At 41.2% G+C, this 20,100-nt stretch overlaps 1 protein-coding gene and 1 long non-coding RNA gene across 4 annotated transcripts in view; one reads left to right on the top strand and one right to left on the bottom strand.

Moving 5' to 3' along the window:
* The window catches only part of LOC120498374 (sodium- and chloride-dependent GABA transporter 3), a 94,863-nt gene that overhangs the window by 47,077 nt on the left and 27,686 nt on the right, over positions 1-20,100 (bottom strand). For all 3 annotated transcript variants that reach the window (XM_039701023.1, XM_039701022.1, XM_039701024.1), the window contains exon 7: positions 1,240-1,374. In XM_039701023.1, the coding sequence (XP_039556957.1) occupies positions 1,240-1,374 (135 nt within the window). The remainder of the gene's footprint in view (positions 1-1,239; positions 1,375-20,100) is intronic.
* LOC120498376 lies at positions 4,885-8,669 on the top strand. The gene is made up of 4 exons (XR_005626670.1): positions 4,885-4,935; positions 5,572-5,863; positions 5,997-6,090; positions 8,528-8,669. It is a non-coding gene; the product is annotated as an uncharacterized LOC120498376 (long non-coding RNA).

Raw genomic sequence — 20,100 nt, forward strand, 5'->3', positions numbered from 1 at the left:
CCTCCTTGGTTGCATATTCTGCTATAAAGACAGCAGTCATCTGAATGAATAATTTCTCTGTTAATTCTGCCTGAGATATAGATTTGGAATGAGCAAAGAACCAAAAAATGGTGAAATTCCAGTTAAATTTGTTGCCACTGAACTGGTGGCAGCACTCTTGTCCCTCAGGGGCAGAAGCACCAACTGCAACTGGCTCTGAAAATCTGCATTTATCAACCAAAATACTTTCCAATTTAAAACCTGATCTGTTCCAACACACAGCATGGCTTTACAGCCCCATCCCCAATTCCACATCTCCAGTGAGGAACTGGGTGACTTTCACTTATTGAGTTCTTTGCCAGCTATTTTTTCCTCCTCGTTTTAAATCAAAAGTTGCATTTAACAGAGGGCAGTCAGCAGACACATCCATGTGATGGCACTGAAGGCCTTGCACCTGAATATCTGCAATATTTCCTTGCATTTCCTTCCTTCTGTGCACTGCTGTGCAGCACATCCACTGCTTCCTGCACGTCCCACGTGCCTGGAACGTTCTACCTGAGCAAACCCTGGGATCTGGCAGAGGCAGATTCCTCCCCAGGTTGTGTTGGGAGCATTTCTTCCCTTACCTCCATCAAGGCATAGCCAATACCATTCATCTCTGCAGCCAAGAGAGGCCAGGCAAAGGGGGTTGGATTAAGCTCTTTTCTGACCCAGAGATGGGACAGCTGAGAGGTGTTTTAAAAGCTTTTATTCCATTTTCAGTCTCATGAGAAGGGTGAGACAATACAGATGTTATAATTCACACCATCACAATCAGAAGCTATTTCTTAATTACAATATACTGTGTTTCTTGGCTATCAGCTTTTTACTACACTGTGCTGTAAATGCCTTAAAGCAAATAATCTAAAGCTACCCCTCGTGGCTCCCACTACAATGCATCTTTCATAATTCTATTTCTCCAATGTATCCAGTCTTATTTGCAAGGCCATCCTTTGAAACTTGTTTCTAGTTCCATTTCTCTCTCCACAATATCTGTCCTGTTCCATGGCATTTCTAAGTCAGCATTTCTTATCTCAAAGTTTGCATACAGATATACAGTGTGAGCCTTCTGCCAGGCTGTGAGAATTCTTCACAAATTTATTCCCACAAAGGGATCTGTGCAATCTCCCAGCAGTCACCTGAGTTCAGACTTCCAACCCAAGGCACCTCTGCAGTTTTTCCCAGCCAGAAGGGCACAGAGCTGTGCAGCCAAGGTCCTACCTGTGGGTCGGAGAGCCGGGAGATGTCGGGGTAAAGGTAGAACTTGATGCCCTCGGAAGCGCCGGGCAACGTCACCCCCCGGATCAGGAGGATCATCAGCATGATGTAGGGGAACGTGGCTGTTACATACACAACCTGGGGGAGGAAACAAACAGCAGAAAAGCATTCTGTGAATTCTGTGTATTCTGTGAATTCTGTGAATTCTGTGAATTCTGTCAGTTTACTTCCAGCAGCAGCAAAACCACCTTCTTTTCACATCTGCTGGAGGAAAAGTGCCTTGGCTGCCTTTGTGCAGGTGGTTTTTGTCCTCCAACCATATTCCCTTCTAAACTCCTCAGGGCCAGGGGGAGAAGTCAGCAATTTTTATAGAGACTGGGGAGTCCTCTGTAAGTGTATTATTCCCAAACATATGCTAACAAGTAATTAATTACATATGTTATAACAATACAAGCAATGGATTCTCAGCCACCCCAGAATTGCTAAAGTGATTTCCCTTCAGACTGCTCTGCCTGCATGTCTGGGTTTCAGGAATAAGCATTTCATCAAGCCCAAAGGTTAAATTCTATCCATATCTCCTTGGGATTTGATAGAGAGCCCTTATCTTACAAACAGCCTTCAGGCAAAATGTCTGAGGTGCTGAACCTCAGCAATTGCTGTTTTCATAGACATGGGTACGGCTTTTTGGGTTTATTTCTTTCACAGAAATCAGGGTTGTTTTTTTTTCTCTGCATGGGCAGCAACAGGAAAGCTGCAAGAAGTCACATTTTCCAAAGGAAAAATGTAGCAGAATTGGTCCTGTTTCACAATCTCAAAACTGAGAGCAGCACATGGCTTCTCAAACTCAATATAAATTCCATGCCATTGTCAATGTTTTCTTTATGTGACAACCACCTCTCTATAAATTTAACTCTCTATAGTTTCCTGTGGCCATTTCTACCTGTCTTACTCATACACCTGCCTTGCACCAGTCAAAATTAGTTAAGCTGCTCAATGGAAAAAAATTTATTTGGTGAAAAATGCAACCTCAAAAAAATATGTGTTTTAAACAGAGTCCAGTATCTGTCTCCTATGTAAATGAAAGGGAAACATCAAAGAATGACCTGTGAAAGGACTCTCAGACACATTTTTGTAATTAATGAACTGAAATTGGATTTTCAGACTCTTTCACCCCAAACATTAAATGATCTCATGTGCCTCATTCCTCAGAAATGGAGGAACTTGACTTTCCCAGGAAATGGAGAGCACCTTTTTATTCCTATAGGTCCCAAAAGCTTGAATTGATGAATTCCTAGGTCAGTTCAATGCAAAATGGGAGGTTTTATCCCAGTGCTTACATTTGTTGGCTATTAGTGGAAATGCAAACTGCTATGACTGGCTGAGTTTGAACAGACCTTGTCTCTCCACATTTGGGTTTCAAATAAAAAAGGACCAGCAGCTAATGAGAATTAAAAAATAAACACATGGGATGGACACGGTCCTGCTCTGAGCTTTAAATTAGGTGGAAAGGATGGAGTGGCCAGCTAATGGTTTTCATTTATTTAGTTCTTTGCCAGCTATTTTTTCCTCCTCGTTTTAAATCAAAAGTTGCATTTAACAGAGGGCAGTCAGCAGACACATCCGTGTGATGGCACTGAAGGCCTTGCACCTGTAATAGTTGTAATATCAATAATATTTCCTTGTGTTTCCTTCCAATCTTTTTTTCCTTGCAATCTGCAATATTTCCTTGCATTTCCTTCCTTCTGTGCACTGCTGTGCAGCACATCCACTGCTTCCTGCACATCCCATGTGCAATCCCCCAGCAGCCAGGGCTGCAGCCACAACCTCTAACCAATTTTTGGGCCATCAGGACAGCTCTGCCTCAGCTCTAGAGGAATTAGGGCTCTCCCTGCTCTCTGGTTGCCATGCAAAAAGGGGACAAAAGTAAAGCACCACTGGCTCAGTATTTCTGGCAATAAATGCCAATACAGGCATCCAGAAGCACAATGGAAGGGACACCAAGGAAGCAGGAGTGGGAAAGGTGGAAAGATCCCCTCTTCCCGAGCCCACTGACACTGCTGGTAATCGATCACACAACCCCTGAGGGTGAAAAGCTCCAGCTTCTCTTTGACTTCAGCACGTGAGTGCACTGTGCTGGCAGAGAGCCACTAATTTTCTTTTTTTTCCCCCTCCCCAGGAGCTCCTGGGGTGAGGCAGGATGGGGAATTTAGGAATCAGTGCCACTATTAGCATCATCATCACATCTATCAAAATTAGTTCAGCTGCTGAATGGAAAAAAGTCATTTGGTGAAAAATACAACCTCAAAAAAATGTATTTTAAACTGAGGAGTCCACTATCTGTCTCCTATGCAAATGAAAGGGATACATCAAAGAATGACCTGTGGAAGGATTCTCAGACATAGTTTTGTAATTAATGAACTGAAATTGGATTTTCAGACTATTTAACCCCAAACATGAAATGATCTCATATGCCTCATCAGGTACCCTCAGAAATGGAGGAACTCCTTACTTAGCAGGTGAGTGCACTGTGCTGGGATAGAGCCATTAATTCCCATTTTCTCCCCCTTCCCAGGAGCTCCTGAGGTGAGGCAGGATGGGGAATTTAGGAATCAGTGCCACTATTAGCATCATCATCACATCTGTGGGGCATTAAAAGTTTCCTGAATTGTTTTCTTTTCTTTCAACACATCGAACCTCTCTGAATATCAATGTGAACACAACTGTTTCTAATTACACCACATCCTGTTTTAATTGACTTTAATTGCTTGGTATGTTAATTTGCATCCCAATGCTCAAAATGCTTTTTTTAAACCCTTGTCAGAGCCATGCCAATGTTTAAGCAGTTGGAAAAAAAATAAAAATTTCTGGCAGGCGAGTTTTTGCACCAAGTTCTCCTCTCACAATGTGCTTGAAAGAAAAATTTACAATGATATTTAGACATACAAGTAGGTGGAAATGCACTCAACAATTCTGAACTATCCTTGGGTGCTTAACTGAAGGTACACTGGAACCAAAGATCCTTAAAATAGATATTTTATTGATTGCCATGAGCTTTAAGTATCAAAGAATATGAAATAAGTTGAGTAGCAAGTAGTGGAAATTTAAATACCAGAATCTTAAAAAGGTTTAGATGCCACTCAAGGTTAATATGTAGATACCTGGGTACCTATGAAATGATTGCATGAGTGAGGCACCATAAAGATTTTGAGAACTGAGCTAGATTTCAGTTTTGTCTTTTCATACCTAAATATCTCAACAGCACAGATATGTGCCTGTGTTCCAGTTTGTCCCCTGGGAGTGCTGAACTTCTTGTCCTAAACGGAAAGGTGTTTTTGTGAACCCTCCAGGCAGATCATGCTGCAGGGTGAGGGGATCTGGCTTTTGAGGGTAAGTAGGAGAAATTTGGGATAACCTGAGTAAGGAGGAAGGTTTCCATGCAGTGAACTGAGCCCCAAGCCATGGAGATCTCCAAGCCCCAGATCAGATTTCTTTGGCCAGAGCTCCCACAGAGCACACCAGCCTGAGCTGCACACACTTCCTCACAGCAGCATGAAGCTGTGAACCTTCCTCCTTTGCTTGGCTCTTGCTAAGGACACACAGCCAGGATTCCTGATATAAATATCACTTGGAGGCCAGGAAGGTGATGGAATTCTCCCCTGCAAGCTGCAATCTTCAAGCTTGTTTGCACTATAAGGAACTGTAAGTGCTTTATAAATGGGATTAAATTTATCTGGGTGCTTCAGGAGATTCCTGGCTTGCTAAGTCCTGTCCCCTAAAATCCTCTATTGCTCCACTGGGCTGTAAACATCAGGAATATCAAAGCAGGAATTGCCAGAGATTGCCAGAACTCACTATTTAAATGTTTATGGAAAATCAGACCTGCCCCCTGGCCCTGCTCATCCTTATTTTTCACAGAGTGTTTTAATGCTGGTGTAATTTAACTTTATTTATTTATTTGAAACCATGAGCATGGAGAACCGGAGAGAAACACAACTGTGCCCACACTGCACTACACTCCTGTATGGAGAAACTGCTCAAGAACCAAAATTTCACCCAGTGATGCGAGAAGGAAAAGAGTAATTTTTATCCAGAGGAAAAAATTGGTACAAATATAGAAATATAATTATCATACCCCTGCCTGACAGCTCTGCTCTCTTTGTACCCACACCCAGGAATCACCAATTTGAGCAGGGTTTCCATCAAAAGTTTTCAAATTGTCCCACAAGCCACAGTCAAACCAGACTTGGCTTCACAGATATTTGCCAGTTTCACAACTTCTGACTTCCTAGATGGTACCAGCAGATGATAAACAAGATAAATAATTTTCTTTTTCAGCTGCCATGGGATACTGTGAAATATTCCATGCAGCACTGTTGGGAAAAAAGGCTTTTGTTCATCTGACTCTACACCATCTACAGAGCTGCAGGTGACAACTGAAAAGGGAGATTTTCCACATTAACTGGATTTACAAGTAAAATGGTATAAATGTATAAAGGAGTGACAGCTGATTCACAAGGTTTTAAAAGCATGTCAAAAGGGAGAAAACATTCGAGGTCCACCTACATTTTAAAGGTAAAATTTCATATGGAGAGAAAGAAACACAACCAAAATCCCAAGAGAACAGCAGGTAAGTGGATTTGTTTAAGTGGAATGAGGGGAGGGGTTAGAATCTGCACAATGGATGATTTTTCTGTTTTCTCTGTGTGTTTCATGGATTTATTCAGCATCATCTTCTGTTTGTCATCTTTGTTTATCCACAGAGGAAATCTTGCACCAGATTAATTCTGGAAAACCAACCTTAACCAGATTGCCTATGAACTGCAGGATTCCTTCTAAATTACCACTGAATCATGTGTGAGTGAAGGAATAAATTCAAACCCCAACAGCTAACAAAATTTAGTGAGATTTGGAGACTGAGAAATAAGTATCCAAAAGGAATGAAAATTCAATGAGATGAGCCAGAAAAGAGGGGCCAGGAGAGGACACTGGCTGAAGGGATGGGAGAGGCTGTGATCACAGGAAGCAAAAGGTTCCACATGAAATAAGAACTGCAGAAAGGAATAATTCCAGCACCACCTCACACTGAGGTCATTGCCTGGGACACAGAAAAATCCCTACCTGGCAGAGCTGTGCAAGTCCCAGGTTTTTTTCCACACAGTGGTGAAGGCAATAAATAAATTAATGAAAGTCTGAGCCCCACTGGAATGGTTTCCTTCACAAGTCAATGAAAACTTCACTCCAAAATTCATTGAGTCAATAAAAAAACCAACCCCAAAACCAAACCAAAATGTTCTGTTTAATTTTGGTTTGTAATTCTTTTAACTGAATGGGCAGAAGGGAGTTCTCTCTTCAATGAAAAATGCTTTAACAAGCCCAAGTTTTTATTTAAAAGCCTTAATCCCAAGTTAAAAATGGGTGTAAAAACCTATTTTCCATATATTTTGCAGCATGAATTTTTCTTTACATTGAGTCTGACTTTATACACCTTTCAGCACTTCCCAAATTCCATTTCAAATATTCTGTGTTCACCAAACTGCCTGCCTGTGGTCCAAAGCTCCAAAAGAAAGAGAAGCCATGGTGGAAGGCTGAATCCAAAGTGCTCTATTAGAATCCCAGGCATGCAGCTAAAATTGGAAAACAATGAGACAGCACCAAGGGCAGACAATATCCATGCACAGCAGCAGCTCATTTTCCCAGCTGAATGGAGTGAACAATTCACTCCCATGATGAGCTCCCTTCTCCCCATTAATATTCCTCAAGCAGCAGCAAGTTTTCTAAATATGTGTCATTTCCCAGCTCCTTCCAACAGCTGGGTTTGCTTCCAGCTTGCCCAGGAGAATTAAAATCAAGATCTGTCTTCTTTCTGGTAAAATTGCTCTTCAGGCTTGGTAGTTCTTTTGATGAGGTCTACAGACCTCCTACTTAATAAGAAAAAATATCAGTGTACTGTCTAGAGCTAATGTAAAGATAGAGTTCCTTGTATTTGGGTAAAAATTCTCTTATTACCAGATCCTGCCCCAAAATATTCATTTGTAAGACTACCAAGAACAGAATTTGCAGACATATCCAAAAATCCCAGTCATGGATACCAGGACACAAAAAAGTACCCATAGAAAATGTAGAAACAGTGAATTTTATCCCATTATTGGAATAATTTATGTGAGTGCCTTCATTTAAATACCATAATAAATTGAATTTTAAATAAATAAATAGTAATGGCAAATAAGTTTATTCATAATAAATTATTAAGAATAAATAAATAAAGGCAAATTAAGAAAACCAGATTAATTCTTGATATATGCACAGCTTAATAATGACCCAATCAGTGACAAATGATGCGCCAACAGCTTCAAAAAAAGGGGAAATGATCATAAATAATGGGCTGGATCCTAAAAAAATGACTTTAAGTCACAGTTCCTTTTATTTCAAGGATTAATTCCAGCCAGAATAGGCCTTGGTCAAGTTCTTAGTACCAAATTCCCAGTAAAATTTACACATTGTACAAATCAGTTCAGATTGTGGCGACTGCTCTAAAGTGTTTTTAAATGTTCACAAGTGAATCCACACTAAAAAGGACCAACCTGAACTAAAAACTGAGCAACTGTTGAAAATGTTTCATTCACGTTATTACATTTTTGCTGTCATTAAATGCCAGAAAGAAAAGCATTTATCTATTACATAGATCAATAGCTATAGTAAATACAACCCAGGAGCTCAGTGCCTCCTCCCAATGCTTCCTCAGCCTCCACATTTATATTTTCCACACTCAACATTAATCCTCCCCTCCCCAATGTTCTCAGAGGAGTCAGGGTGGTGAAAAAGTGAAGGCTGCAACAACCCTCAACACCAACAGTCCCAAAAATGTGCTCTCCATTTGTTGGGAAGTGTGTTCCTCACGGTGTGAACGTGCTGTTACCACACTGCTCTCACAAAAATCCCAACAGTTGTAAACACTGCGTGCCCAAAATAGCTCTGGGAAGCAGGGGAAGGGCCGGGCTGGAATTCTCAAGGCAGAAAACCTTGAGCAAAACCAGCACCACCATTTGGCAAGCAGACACAGCTCTCCCAGTGGAAATACAAAAGCAGAATCCCAATGCTAAAATCATGGTGTTATTGTCCCTGGAATATCTTTCTCTAAAAGCAGTGGATGTTTTGGGTTTTGTGGGTTTTTTACCAAGAAAAGACAATTGAATGAAGTTTATTATTTTATCTCCACCATTATTGGTGCTGATAACCCAGTGAAATAACAGCATCTTATAACTATAATTTGATTTTTTTTTTTAACATGCAGGGGCACAAAGAGGAAGAGCTGCCCTCTGGTTGTGAGGAAGGTCTGTGGTGGAATTCTCAAGCAAAACCAGCACTACAAATTGGCAAGGAGACACAACTCTCAGTGGAAATACAAAAGCAGAATCCTGATGCTAAAATTCTGGTGTTATTTTCCCTGGCACCTGAAATGTCTTTGTTGGAGGTTATTTCTTTAAAAGCAGTGCATGTTTTGGGGTTGGAGGGGTTTTTACCCAGAAAAAAAATCTTGATTGAACTTTATTATTTTATCTCCACCATTAATGGTACTGATAAACCAGTGAAATATCAGCATCCTATAACTGTAGTTTGATTTTTTTATTTAACATTCTGGGGCACAAAGAGAAAGAGCTTCCCTCTGGTTGTGGAGAAGGTCTGTGCTGGAATTTCTCAAAGGCAGAAAGTTGCAGAAAACCTTGAGCAAAATGAGCACCACAATTTGGCAAGCAGCCACAGCTCTCCCAGTGGAAATACAAAAGCAGAATCCCAATGCTAAAATCATGGTGTTATTGTCCCTGGCACCTGGAATATCTTTGCTGGAGGCTTTTCTTTAAAAGCAGCAGATGTTTTGGCTTTTGTGGGGTTTTTACCCAGAAAAAAATGTTTGATTGAAATTTATTATTTTAGCTCTTGACTGAAGTTTATTATTTTATCTCCACCACCAATGGTGCTGATAAACCAGTGAAATAACAGCATCCTGTAACTATGACATGATTTTTTTGGTGTAACATTCAAGGGTACAAAGAGGAAGAGCTGCCCGCTGGTTGTGGGCAGGGAGAGGAAGAGTGATGGGGAGGAAGCAAATTTCAGCATCTTGGCTGAGCTCATCACTGCAAGCAGAGTGTTTATGTAGAGCTCCCATCAAGGAGGGAATTTGCAGAGCCACAAATATCTCAGAATTAAAGACTTCTATTTAATCAAGTAAAAGTCAACTTTAAAAATCAATCAGGAAGAATTTTAAATATAAATTAGGACTAATTAATCAACTGAGGGTTGGGGTTTTTTTCCATTTTGTAAAGGTGTTTAAAATCTACAAGCTTTTATAAAACAAAGCTGTTCCTTACCAGAACTTTCTAGGATTTTCAGAGCTCTCAATGCCACCTAGTTTACCTTCACAGACAAACCTGAGACTATGAGTTACTCATACACCCAGAGGTTTGCATTTTACTTTATAAAATATGTGATGACTATTCCTCATAGTACCCCCAATTCTGTGAAAATAATTCAGAATTATCCCACAGCAGCACCTGAATTTCCAGTTGTGTAATTGATCTCAAACTGGCAGAAAAAGGGGTTCAACAAGGCATTACAAGAATTGGAATTTTTACTTATTCTAGACAGACCTTCCATTTCTCACTCCTCACCCATCCTAAAAATGTTTAACCTTCAAGCAGACAGAGATGCAAAGGTCAGGGCTGGGCAGGAGGTGATTTTTCCTGTCACTCCAAAATGCGTAAGATCTTAAATGTGTGTTGGAATAGACTCAAAATTTTTGGCCAACTCCTTCTCCTGGTTCAGGGTTTGTTCACCCTCTGACTTTTCCTGCAGAATATGAAACTGGGTTACCTGGAGGAGTATTGTCCTCATGGAATTATTATGGATTATATATATATATATATATATATATATATAAAATATATTATATATTTTTATATTATATCATGGATTCTCTTTTAGTGTCAGTGAATCAATGTTTTCTAGTAAAATCAGGATTTACCAGAGCATTCCTTATCATCTCCACCTTAGATTCCTGCTTGATTTTCCTCACTTGTCATTAAAAAAACCCCTCAAACAAACAAAAACAACAACACCAAAACACACTCCTAAATGAACAACAGCACTGAGGTTAAAAAAAAAAGCTGGATGAAGTTTGAGAAATGCAATGACTAAAGGATTATAGGGGAGGTTTTCCAGCCAGAAAAAGGTAAAAAAGCTGCCCTCAAAATGTAAAAAGTGCCAGCTGGAAAAGATGAATGTGTCAGCCAGACTCTGCTGTCACCCAATCAATTCATAACATTTCAAATAATTGCAAATATTAAAAATGCAGAACATTAATTCAGTGGTAGTAAGAATTTTCCCTAGAATTTTGCACCAAAACTAATCGTATGTGAGACTTTTTTGCAAATTATCCTCTCAATCCTCCAAGCACTGCAGCAGGTTTGGTGGTGGCCATCTCTAAATCTAGCAGTCACTGCTGCAGTTTTCTGGGCACCACAGCACTATTTAATCTTGTGCAGTAAATGCTGGGGAAAAAGAAAAGATTTGTAAACTGGCAGGCAAAGATATTCTATAGCACAGGCACACCTTTTTGTCTTTTGATGGATTTTGCAATCATGAAGCTGAAGGAAGAGGGTCAGACTCCCCAGGAGGGGCAGTGGAGAGGCAGCTGTGATTTGTGCTCTGGGATGGGGTCAGGAGCCAGGGAAAGGCTGGAGCTGGGCTAGAGAGGGTCAGGGTGGAGATCAGGGAAAGGTTCTGCCCCAGAGGGTGCTGGCACTGCCCAGGTAATGGGCACATCCCGAGGTTGCCAGAGCTCCAGGAGAGTTTGGACACCACTTCTAGAGATGCCCAGGGTGGGATTGCTGGGGTGTCTGTAGGGCCAAGAGCGGGACTGGATGATCCCTGTGGGTCTCTCATAACTCAGGATATTCCCTGAATCCATGAACTGTCCTGTCCTTTCCAACCAAAGCATAAAACCCATATCTGGCAGACCTTCATCTTTCCCTAGATGACACATCTGTTAAACAGACAGGCCCTGCCTTGGAATGGTTTATTTCTTTGTAATGATTATAGGGCCATAGAAATTTAGTATAATTCAGGTTGTGAATTATAGGTAGGGCATGTGAATGGCTTAGAGAGCATTTCACAGCACAAATCAGGAGGAAAAGATCAGGTGGCTCAAGGACTGGCTGAATTTTGAGTATCTAAAAATAAGAAAACTCCATAACCTCTCTGGGAAACCTGTCCAGCATCTGAGCATCCCAAGAGTGAAAAAGTGATTCTGTGATTCTATTGGGAGACCAGGACTTTTTTAGGAGAATAAAGAGCTCCCATTTCTTTGGCAAAAGGTGTGTTTGTGTGCCCCCAGCATGACAGCCCATTCCTGTCAGCTACTGAGCAACACGAGCTCTTATCTCCATGGTGACAGCTGAGAGATGGATGCACCATGGAGCATTTGCAACACTACTTGTGCATTAAGTATAATAACAAAAGTACAATAAATAGTCTCACCACTCAGACTAACAAGCATCCTTATCATCCTGACCCTGATTCTCCACATTTCCCTTCCCTGTGGCTACTCCACCCCCCTAATGCAGTTAGTCACACCTTGACTGAGGTTTATTGCTCTCTAACTTCCCCTCTGAGCAGCCTCTCAGTGTAGCTGCTAAATCACCTCAAGGCTGGCTTGTAGGACACCAATCTGACACTGCTGCAATTAATTTGTGGGTTTGGGAAGAAAAGGTGACGTGATGCATAGAAAAATGAGAGGGATCACACGATAAAACCCTTGGGCTGAAGACAGGGGGCTGAGGAGTACGTGACTGCCACAGACTGATTTTCTCTCTCAGGGAAATGCTTTGATCTCTCAGCTCTCCCTCCAAGCCCTCAGCTCAGCAGAGATCCCGAGGGGCTGCCTGGGGATGTAAAGGGGCTCTCTCCCTGGGGAGCACAGACCTCTCCCTGTGCTCATCCCACACTGAGATTCCACCCTTAGCAAGGCACTTCAGGGACAAGGGACACACAAACCCAAGGCACAAAAATCCTCACTGACCTCGAGCACTGCAGTTTTTCCAAACACATTTCACACCCACAGGAAAGAACCCAGAATTTTTTTACTGCCCTTAATTAAGAGCAATGCCTTACACTTTCTACAACACCGCTAATTGTCCAAAGTGTCTACTTTCCACGACACAATCCATCTTACACAGGATGTTTTGAGTTTCTTCCTTTCTTTTTTGGAGCACACAGGTTTTTTCCAGCAGCAGGAGTGAATAGCAGGTGCACAGCAGCCAGCTCCCTCCTGGAGATGTGTTTTAGTTACCAGCCCAGCACCAGCAGCTGCTTGAAGCTGCCTTTGTTGCTCATGAGGCAATTTATTTCATTTCATTAAGCTTTGCCATTCGTGGGAGTGAGTTTGGATGCGAGCCACAGGAGCTGACACTGGGGTGGGATACAGGGCTCGAGTTTGTAAATCTCACAAGAACAGCCTTGTAAACAAAACTTGTACTACAAAGACATCTTCACACTGGAGATAAAGGCAGAAATGTGGACTTTGCTGGCTGCAGAGAGCAGAGCCTGCCTTCCCACTGGCAGGAATTTGGTTTAATATAGCCTTGGCATAGAGGGTATGGGAATGGATACCTAAAATTGCAGTTAGGGAGCCAGTCTTAAAGCTGGACAGATTAGCAGGAGCTGAAGACAAACGACCTGTGTGAGAATAGGGAGTTGTGGCTATTCTGTTTCATGGGAAGAAATATGAAATTGGAGCAGCATTAGGAAAGTCAGAGCTATAAATGTTTGTGTAACCCATCTTAGGGACCCTGTGTGCTCCTGCAGAAGAAAAGGTACAAATACTATTCCAAATACACAAAGCAAGACTGAAGAAAAGCAATATTTATTGCAATTTCTGTGCAGAAATTCTGTGCACACATAGAGACCAGGACATGGCAACCACAGAGTTTTGGGAAAGGCAGCTTTGGAAACCCCCCAGTTGTAAATCCCAGCCTGCAGCAGTGCCCTGCACCTGAAGGAATAATATTTTAACCCTGACACGTGCATCAACAATGATAATAACCTAGAAATATTCTATTTTGGCTCCTGTTGGATGCTCTGCTGCAGGGAATTGTTTGGTTTTTTATTGTTCAATCAATTGTTAATTGATTACAGGGAAGGGGGGGAAGAGGATGGGTCAGGAAGGGCAGGTTCTGAACCGTTTATTCATGGTTCACTCTGAATAAATGACTGCAACTGTCACATTCCTAAAGCCTCTTTGATGGGTCAGTGTAATTTTGATAATGAGCTAAAAGTTCCTGGTAGCCTCAATGGCAAAAGGAACCTGAATTTGTCATCTTGAGCCAATCAGTGCATTTTCCCCACAGGGATTGCTGTGCTCATCTGTGCCATGGGGCTTTCCCTTTCATTTTGCAGCACCTTGCCCTGCATTGCCACAGCAAATATCCCACCCTCTGCTCCTCCCTGCCCCTTCTGCTTTCCAATACTTTAAATTCACAGACCAGGTTATTTCTCTGCCCAAAACCTCTCCCACCTGCATGTCCCTTGAAACACTTTTTACTCTTTTCAGCTGTGCACCAGGGCTTAGATCCGCCCTAAATATTCATATAAAAGTGGATTTCCCCACTAAGGTGCAGCTGGGAAGGACTGAAATCATAAAACCACGATTTTGATTGAAGTTTCCTATATATGAAACCATTCCCAGCTATCAAACAGGTCAGGAAAAGCACCAAGAAGCACAAAAATCAATTTTTTTCTAACAAACCCAAGGTGTCCTTAAATGCTCAGAGCAGGGGAGAGTGGAGAAAAACTCAGTTTAGAAACCTCAGAGAGAGGAGGCGGAGAGCAGGAACTCTGCATGCATCTCATGAATGTTCTACTTTCCCCCTTTGAATACAGACATCAGCCTTGGCCACGGTCAAAGCCTCACCATGAAGGGCCATTCTTTGCAGTTACTTCAGCCTGGAACAAAAGACACTTCAGGAGATACAATCCTTGCTGCCCAGTTCCTTTTCCTGAGCTCTTACAATGGGCCCTAGTTCTTTCTCTTTTTTTCTTTTTTTTTTTCCCTCCACACATCTTTCTCTTATTTTTTTTTTCTGTCCTTTTGCTCCTTCTTTCTGCCTCATTGAATCCATTAAGGCCTTTAGATGTCCTGCTATTGAGAAATAAATTTTCTTTGGGACTAGTGACTGAGTCTTAACTGCTGGCAAGCAAGGCTTAACTCCTGAGGGGAGGGAAAAAGATGGGTGAAATATAGAAAAACCATCTCTGAGTTTGGGCTCTTCAAGCACACTGCATACCTAGCAGTGTCTTGCTCCTCAAGGAAAAGGAATAACCTAATCCCAGGAATTTTCCCACTTCTCTCATGCATTAATCGTGACACACTGAGCTCTCTTTCTGCTTGAATTTCCCAGCAGATGAATATATTCTCTTATTTTAGGGCCACATGCCAGTGATTTTTGCACAAGTGGAAATGACAAGGCCCCAGAAGAGGCTCTGCAATGAGAAAGGTCCTCAATAAACACAGAATTACCCCATGTCAGAAATACAAGCACTGTTCAGACCTATTTTTTTATTTAAATCATTTTTCAATGTTTTCCATCACAGAATTGTTAGCCCAGCTCCGTAAGTGTAGATCTAGTGCCTGTGCATGCAGAAACAGAAATCCAGACCTCACTTGATCTTCTTCCTCAGCTTATATCCCAGAAGTAGCAAAAGACATATCAGCTCCCCTTATTAGGGTTTTTTCTGCTTTGTGACTCAGGGACTGGGACAACTATAGAAATTCTGTGACTTTTTCTGGCTGCTGTTACAGCCTTGCTGCAAATCTTTGTGCAGAATAGATAGGCTCAAGCCTTACAGAGAGGTAACCAACTAAATCCAACCAGCTTTAAGCTTTAAAAAATGCTGTTCTTTGGAGAAACCATTGAAACTTACTGCTTTGTATTTCAAATTCTTTGTTTTAGGCAGGGAATAGATCACATTTGGAAAGAACAGATATAGGGCTGAGTTATTTGGTTCTGCTCATTGCATTGTATAATTTTATTATCAAATTATTATTAATAACAATAAGATTGAACATAATTATGGGGCACATGGAGTGGTAGATTATTTCAAAGCCACCAAAGTCCAGTTCAAACCGACAGAGCTGAAATTCACTTCAGAACCAGGACAAAAAAACCTTGGGGGGAAAAAAAACAACCCTTCAGAGTTCTGAGGGTGACAAACAATTCACAAAATATAAAGAAATATGAGCTGGAAGTGTGCGAAGGGATGAAAAAATAACTTATTATGTCTGGATAATGAAGTTTTCTGGGGAGTGCATCCATGAACAATCCCCTGCTCCCCTCCAGGTGGAGGAGGGAGCAGAACTGTAAAAACAGAGCTAAAGGGGAATATTCGGAGCTCACTCAGCCAGCAGGGCCTGGAAGCTCCTGTTTTGCATTTTAAATTGTTCACAAAAATTCTGGGCATTTTCCTCAACAGCAAAATGAAAAATAAATTATAACCAAAAGTTAACTACAGCTGCAGCTTTATTTTATATATTTAATTTAGTAGTGCACAGTGTAGAGCTTAATTTGTTGGAATAAACTCCCAACAGGTCAGGTGTCTATTTTATATTGAATTATTCAGAACTGCAGTCTGGGACAGGTGATCCTCAAAAGCACCATAAAATGAAAAAAAAAACAACCAAAAAATAGGGCTCTCTACCTTTAGTTACACCTTCTTAAAATGTGAGTGTGAATTAAGGATTTTTTAGTAAATTTCCTTGGCCACCTCAATTATTGCTTACAAATGGTCCAGCTTGCAGTGACTGTTTCCTGCCCATCACAGATTAACAATAATGTCAAAACCCCTTTAGGACATTTTTCTGTTGTTGTTAATAGGATTCTGTGTCAAGGTGTCCCAGCAAACAGGCTGTACCTGTTCTCTTTCATCTCTGTTTTTTTGACAGCTATAATTAGCACAGACTTCCAAAATTTCCCTGACACTTCCCTGGCCCTCAGTGCCCCCAGCTCAGCAGATCAAAGTGCTCCATGGCATTAATTATCAAGTGAGGAGCATTGCAAAGGACAGCAGCTGTGCAGCCAGAAAATGAATTTTGGGGAATCACAGAATAATTAAGGCTGGAAAAGACCAACCCTTAACCCAGCTCTGCAAAGCCACCACTGTCCCCAAGTGCCACATCCATGTGTCCTTTGAATGCTGCCAAGGATGGTGATTAAACCACTGCCCTGGGAGCTTCTTCCTGTGTCTCATCACCATTTTAGGGAATAAATTTTTCCCAATATCCAACCCAAACCTGCTGCCACCCGAGGCCATTTCCTCTCACCCTGTCCCTTGTTCCCTGGGGGCAGAGCCCGACTGCACCTGGCTGTATCCTCCTGCCAGATCACTTTAGAGAGCACTAAGGTCCTCCTTGAGCCTCCTTTTCTCCAGGCTGGACATCCCCAGATCCCTCAGGAATTCAACTTAAACCCCTCAGACTGATCAGAGTTTGAAATGCACTCAGCAGCCTCTGCAGGACTCTGGTCTAAGTTTTGTATGTAAAGGTTAAATTAAATGCTCAAAGCAGGAGATATCTGGGGCTATGGAATCTAACTAATTTTCCTAAATGGAACTTTTAAAGAATATTACAGGTGAAGGCAATGAGCACAACCACAGGGAAAAGAGAAAAAAATCAATAGCAAAAGAGTAAAAGAAGAAATGATGCCTTCATTTGCACATACTCAACCCCAAATCCTGCTTCTTGTGGTACCTGCGGCAGCAGAGTTGTTCCTTTGAGAAAATAAAAAAAGTTCTCTGCTTTGCTCTGGTGTTTGTTTTCCAGTGTAGTTGTGGTAGAAAGTGGAACACTTTAATGAATAGTGAAGGTGACAAGGACAGTATCAAAGCCCCTTGTCCTTTTATGTTTATACTCAACAGCTGCACCACCCAGAAATCTGCCAGGTCATTTCTCAGGTTTCACAATGATGAGCTGCAAACTGAGCAGCGTCCTTCTAGAGCTGCAGTGGACACCCAGTGATAAATCAGGTGAGAAGTCATAAAGGAGATCATGTGCAACCATGAATCTGCTATTTTTTTGACTCACAGGAGTATTTAATCCAGCATCTTAGCTCGTGCACCACCCAGAAATCTGCCAGGTCATTCCTCAGGGTTTACACCACCCAGAAATCTGCCAGGTCATTCCTCAGGGTTTACACCACCCAGAAATCTGCCAGGTCATTTCTCAGGTTTCACAATGATGAGCTGCAAACTGAGCAGCGTCCTTCTAGAGCTGCAGTGGACACCCAGTGATAAATCAGGTGAGAAGTCATAAAGGAGATCATGTGCAACCATGAATCTGCTATTTTTTTGACTCACAGGAGTATTTAATCCAGCATCTTAGCTCGTGTTTGTGTAGAGAGAGGAGCCACATCAGAGCTTTTGCTCATGGGGCACAGCAAAACCTCCCAGCAGAGCTCTCTGGTCTGTGGGTAACAGAGCATCTGCAGGGTGGAAAGGGGTAAAAAGTGTCTGACAGAGCCCAAATATTATCTAAGGCTTGATGAGATAATGCAAGACATTTGCAAATTTGACTATGACCTGAAAAGTCAAGCAGATTTATTTCTGAGCAATATCCAAGGCCTTTGGCTCTGGGTTTACAACATCCCTGCTCCCAGCTCTCACTACCACCCTCTGCATTTACCAGCCTCTGCTCCTGGGGCAGCTCTAAAATATAAAATATTGAGAGGCAGCTTAAATCCAACACCTTCTAACATCAGCAGGAAGTGGAAATTCAGGGAACTGAGCACAATGAGAAGGGAAAGATGAAAATATTCAGAAGTCAGAATCAGACAGAATAATATTCCCTGATTATGGTATGTAGAGGAGTTCCAGAAAATGTTGAAGAATGGATTCCTGTGAGATTTTTCTCTGTTGCAGCTGGTTCTGCACAATGAGAAGGATTTCTCATCACTTATTAACCAGTAACTAGTGCAGAAGTAAAAAATCACTGAGCAAGAATTATTTGAGTTCAGCTCTGGCAAAAGAATATTTGCATGATGTCAACAAGAACCTGTTCAAAAAGGCCCAGAATATATGAGAATTGGCTCAGTGTTCATACAATCAGTGTGATATTCTAATATTCTGTAAAGTCCTGGAGGGAGAATATTCTTTTAACACTTCACATCAGGAAATGTTGCCTTGGTGTTGAGTCATAGCATGACAAAACCTCATCCCCAGTTTAATTAATGTGCTGTGGGTGGGGTAAAATGTTCTGATATCAATAAATTAAAATGTGTGCAAAGGCTGTGGGGGTTTTAATACTTTTGATTCAACTTCTGCTCATCTACAACATAAAATCCTGAAGCACCTCAGCGCTGATTAGCTCTCATTCCACCTCAAGTGGTCCAGGCAGGAAAGCTAGATTATTTTTTAACTTGAGTCTATTAATTTAGATTATTAATACAGAAGTCTTTTCAAATCAGTAATTGGAGACTTTCAAACCCATACTCCATAGTGGCACAGATGATACAAAAAACAAGCTTTGATTTGAGCTGGATAACAGAAAGGTAACAAGGCAATAAAAAAGAAATATTTTTTTACAAAATTAAATATTGTAATGAAGCAGCATGCAGGGAATAATTGATTAATGGAGGGAAATCAAGCTTTGGAAGAGGTTTTCCCAAGACAAGAGCAATCCCTGCCCTTGGAGGTTTTTAAGATGCAGCCAAACACCAAGACAACAGTTCCAAGGTCAGTGCTGGACCTTCTTTGACCACAAAATTTCACCAGAGACGTTCCAAGATCCCTCCCAACTTTTACATTTTTATAACTCCAAGTCCCTGATGGGGTTTCAGACCAGGGATATCAGCACAGGACAGGGATGTGTTGATGCACCCAAAAATTAACCAAGGGGAGGAAAGAAAACTTAAATTGTTTTCCTGTAACTTTGAGTGCAGCAGGCTCCTCCCTTCAAAAGGAATGGGGCAGAGAGACCTGAGCTCAGTGCAATGCTTTGTTTGCAAAAATTCTCATGAAAATAAAAAATAAAAAGGAAAATATTAGGGTTACTGCCTTCAGCAAGTAATTTAGGAAAAATACATTGGCAGCTGCTGGTGTTGCTCTTTCAAAGTTTAAAGCATGAGGACATTTAGTTAAATTAATAAATGGATAATCAAGATCCATAAAATAACAGGTTCTCTTCTACTTGAAGATTTCATTAATGAACCAGGAAGATCAAAAAATTAGGGGGACTCAGCAGCTCTGTGTACAATATAGAAAAACTCAGAATTGTCATAACCAGAAATCAAAAGTATTTTGTAAAAATCAGATACTGAACCAAACCTAATGATCAGAGACTGGAATGATAATTTAAATGTTAAAAAAATAACCTTCTTCAGTCTTCTAGATAGTTCTTACCTCATCTTAGGAAATATTTGACCTCAGCTACTGAAAACTCTTCTCCATGAAATGAAGATCAGATATTATCCAGCAAGTTTCAAAATACACATCAAATTATAATAACTGCATTGGTGTATTTTTCTCCTTCTGATTTTGAGTTTCTCATTGAAGGGTCCTGCATTTTCTATATGTGCAACACTTAAAATGTGAAAGCTGGCACACAAATACCTTCAGATTTAAGACTGGATAATTCAGGGCAAGAAAAGCTTGAATAATTAAGGACAAGAACTCTGAAAGGGCACAAATCTATTTCACCTGAAAGCTGCCAGAATCACCTGGATTTATTCTGCTATTTCACATCTGTTGGAAGGGGAAATGGAAATGCTTTGTGAGAAAGTGATGAATTTCAAGAACAGTAATGAAAAACTTTGGAACATC

This window comes from Passer montanus, unplaced genomic scaffold (genome assembly GCF_014805655.1).
Source record: "Passer montanus isolate IOZ18808 unplaced genomic scaffold, ASM1480565v1 scaffold147, whole genome shotgun sequence".
Taxonomy (NCBI): Eukaryota; Metazoa; Chordata; class Aves; order Passeriformes; family Passeridae; genus Passer; species Passer montanus.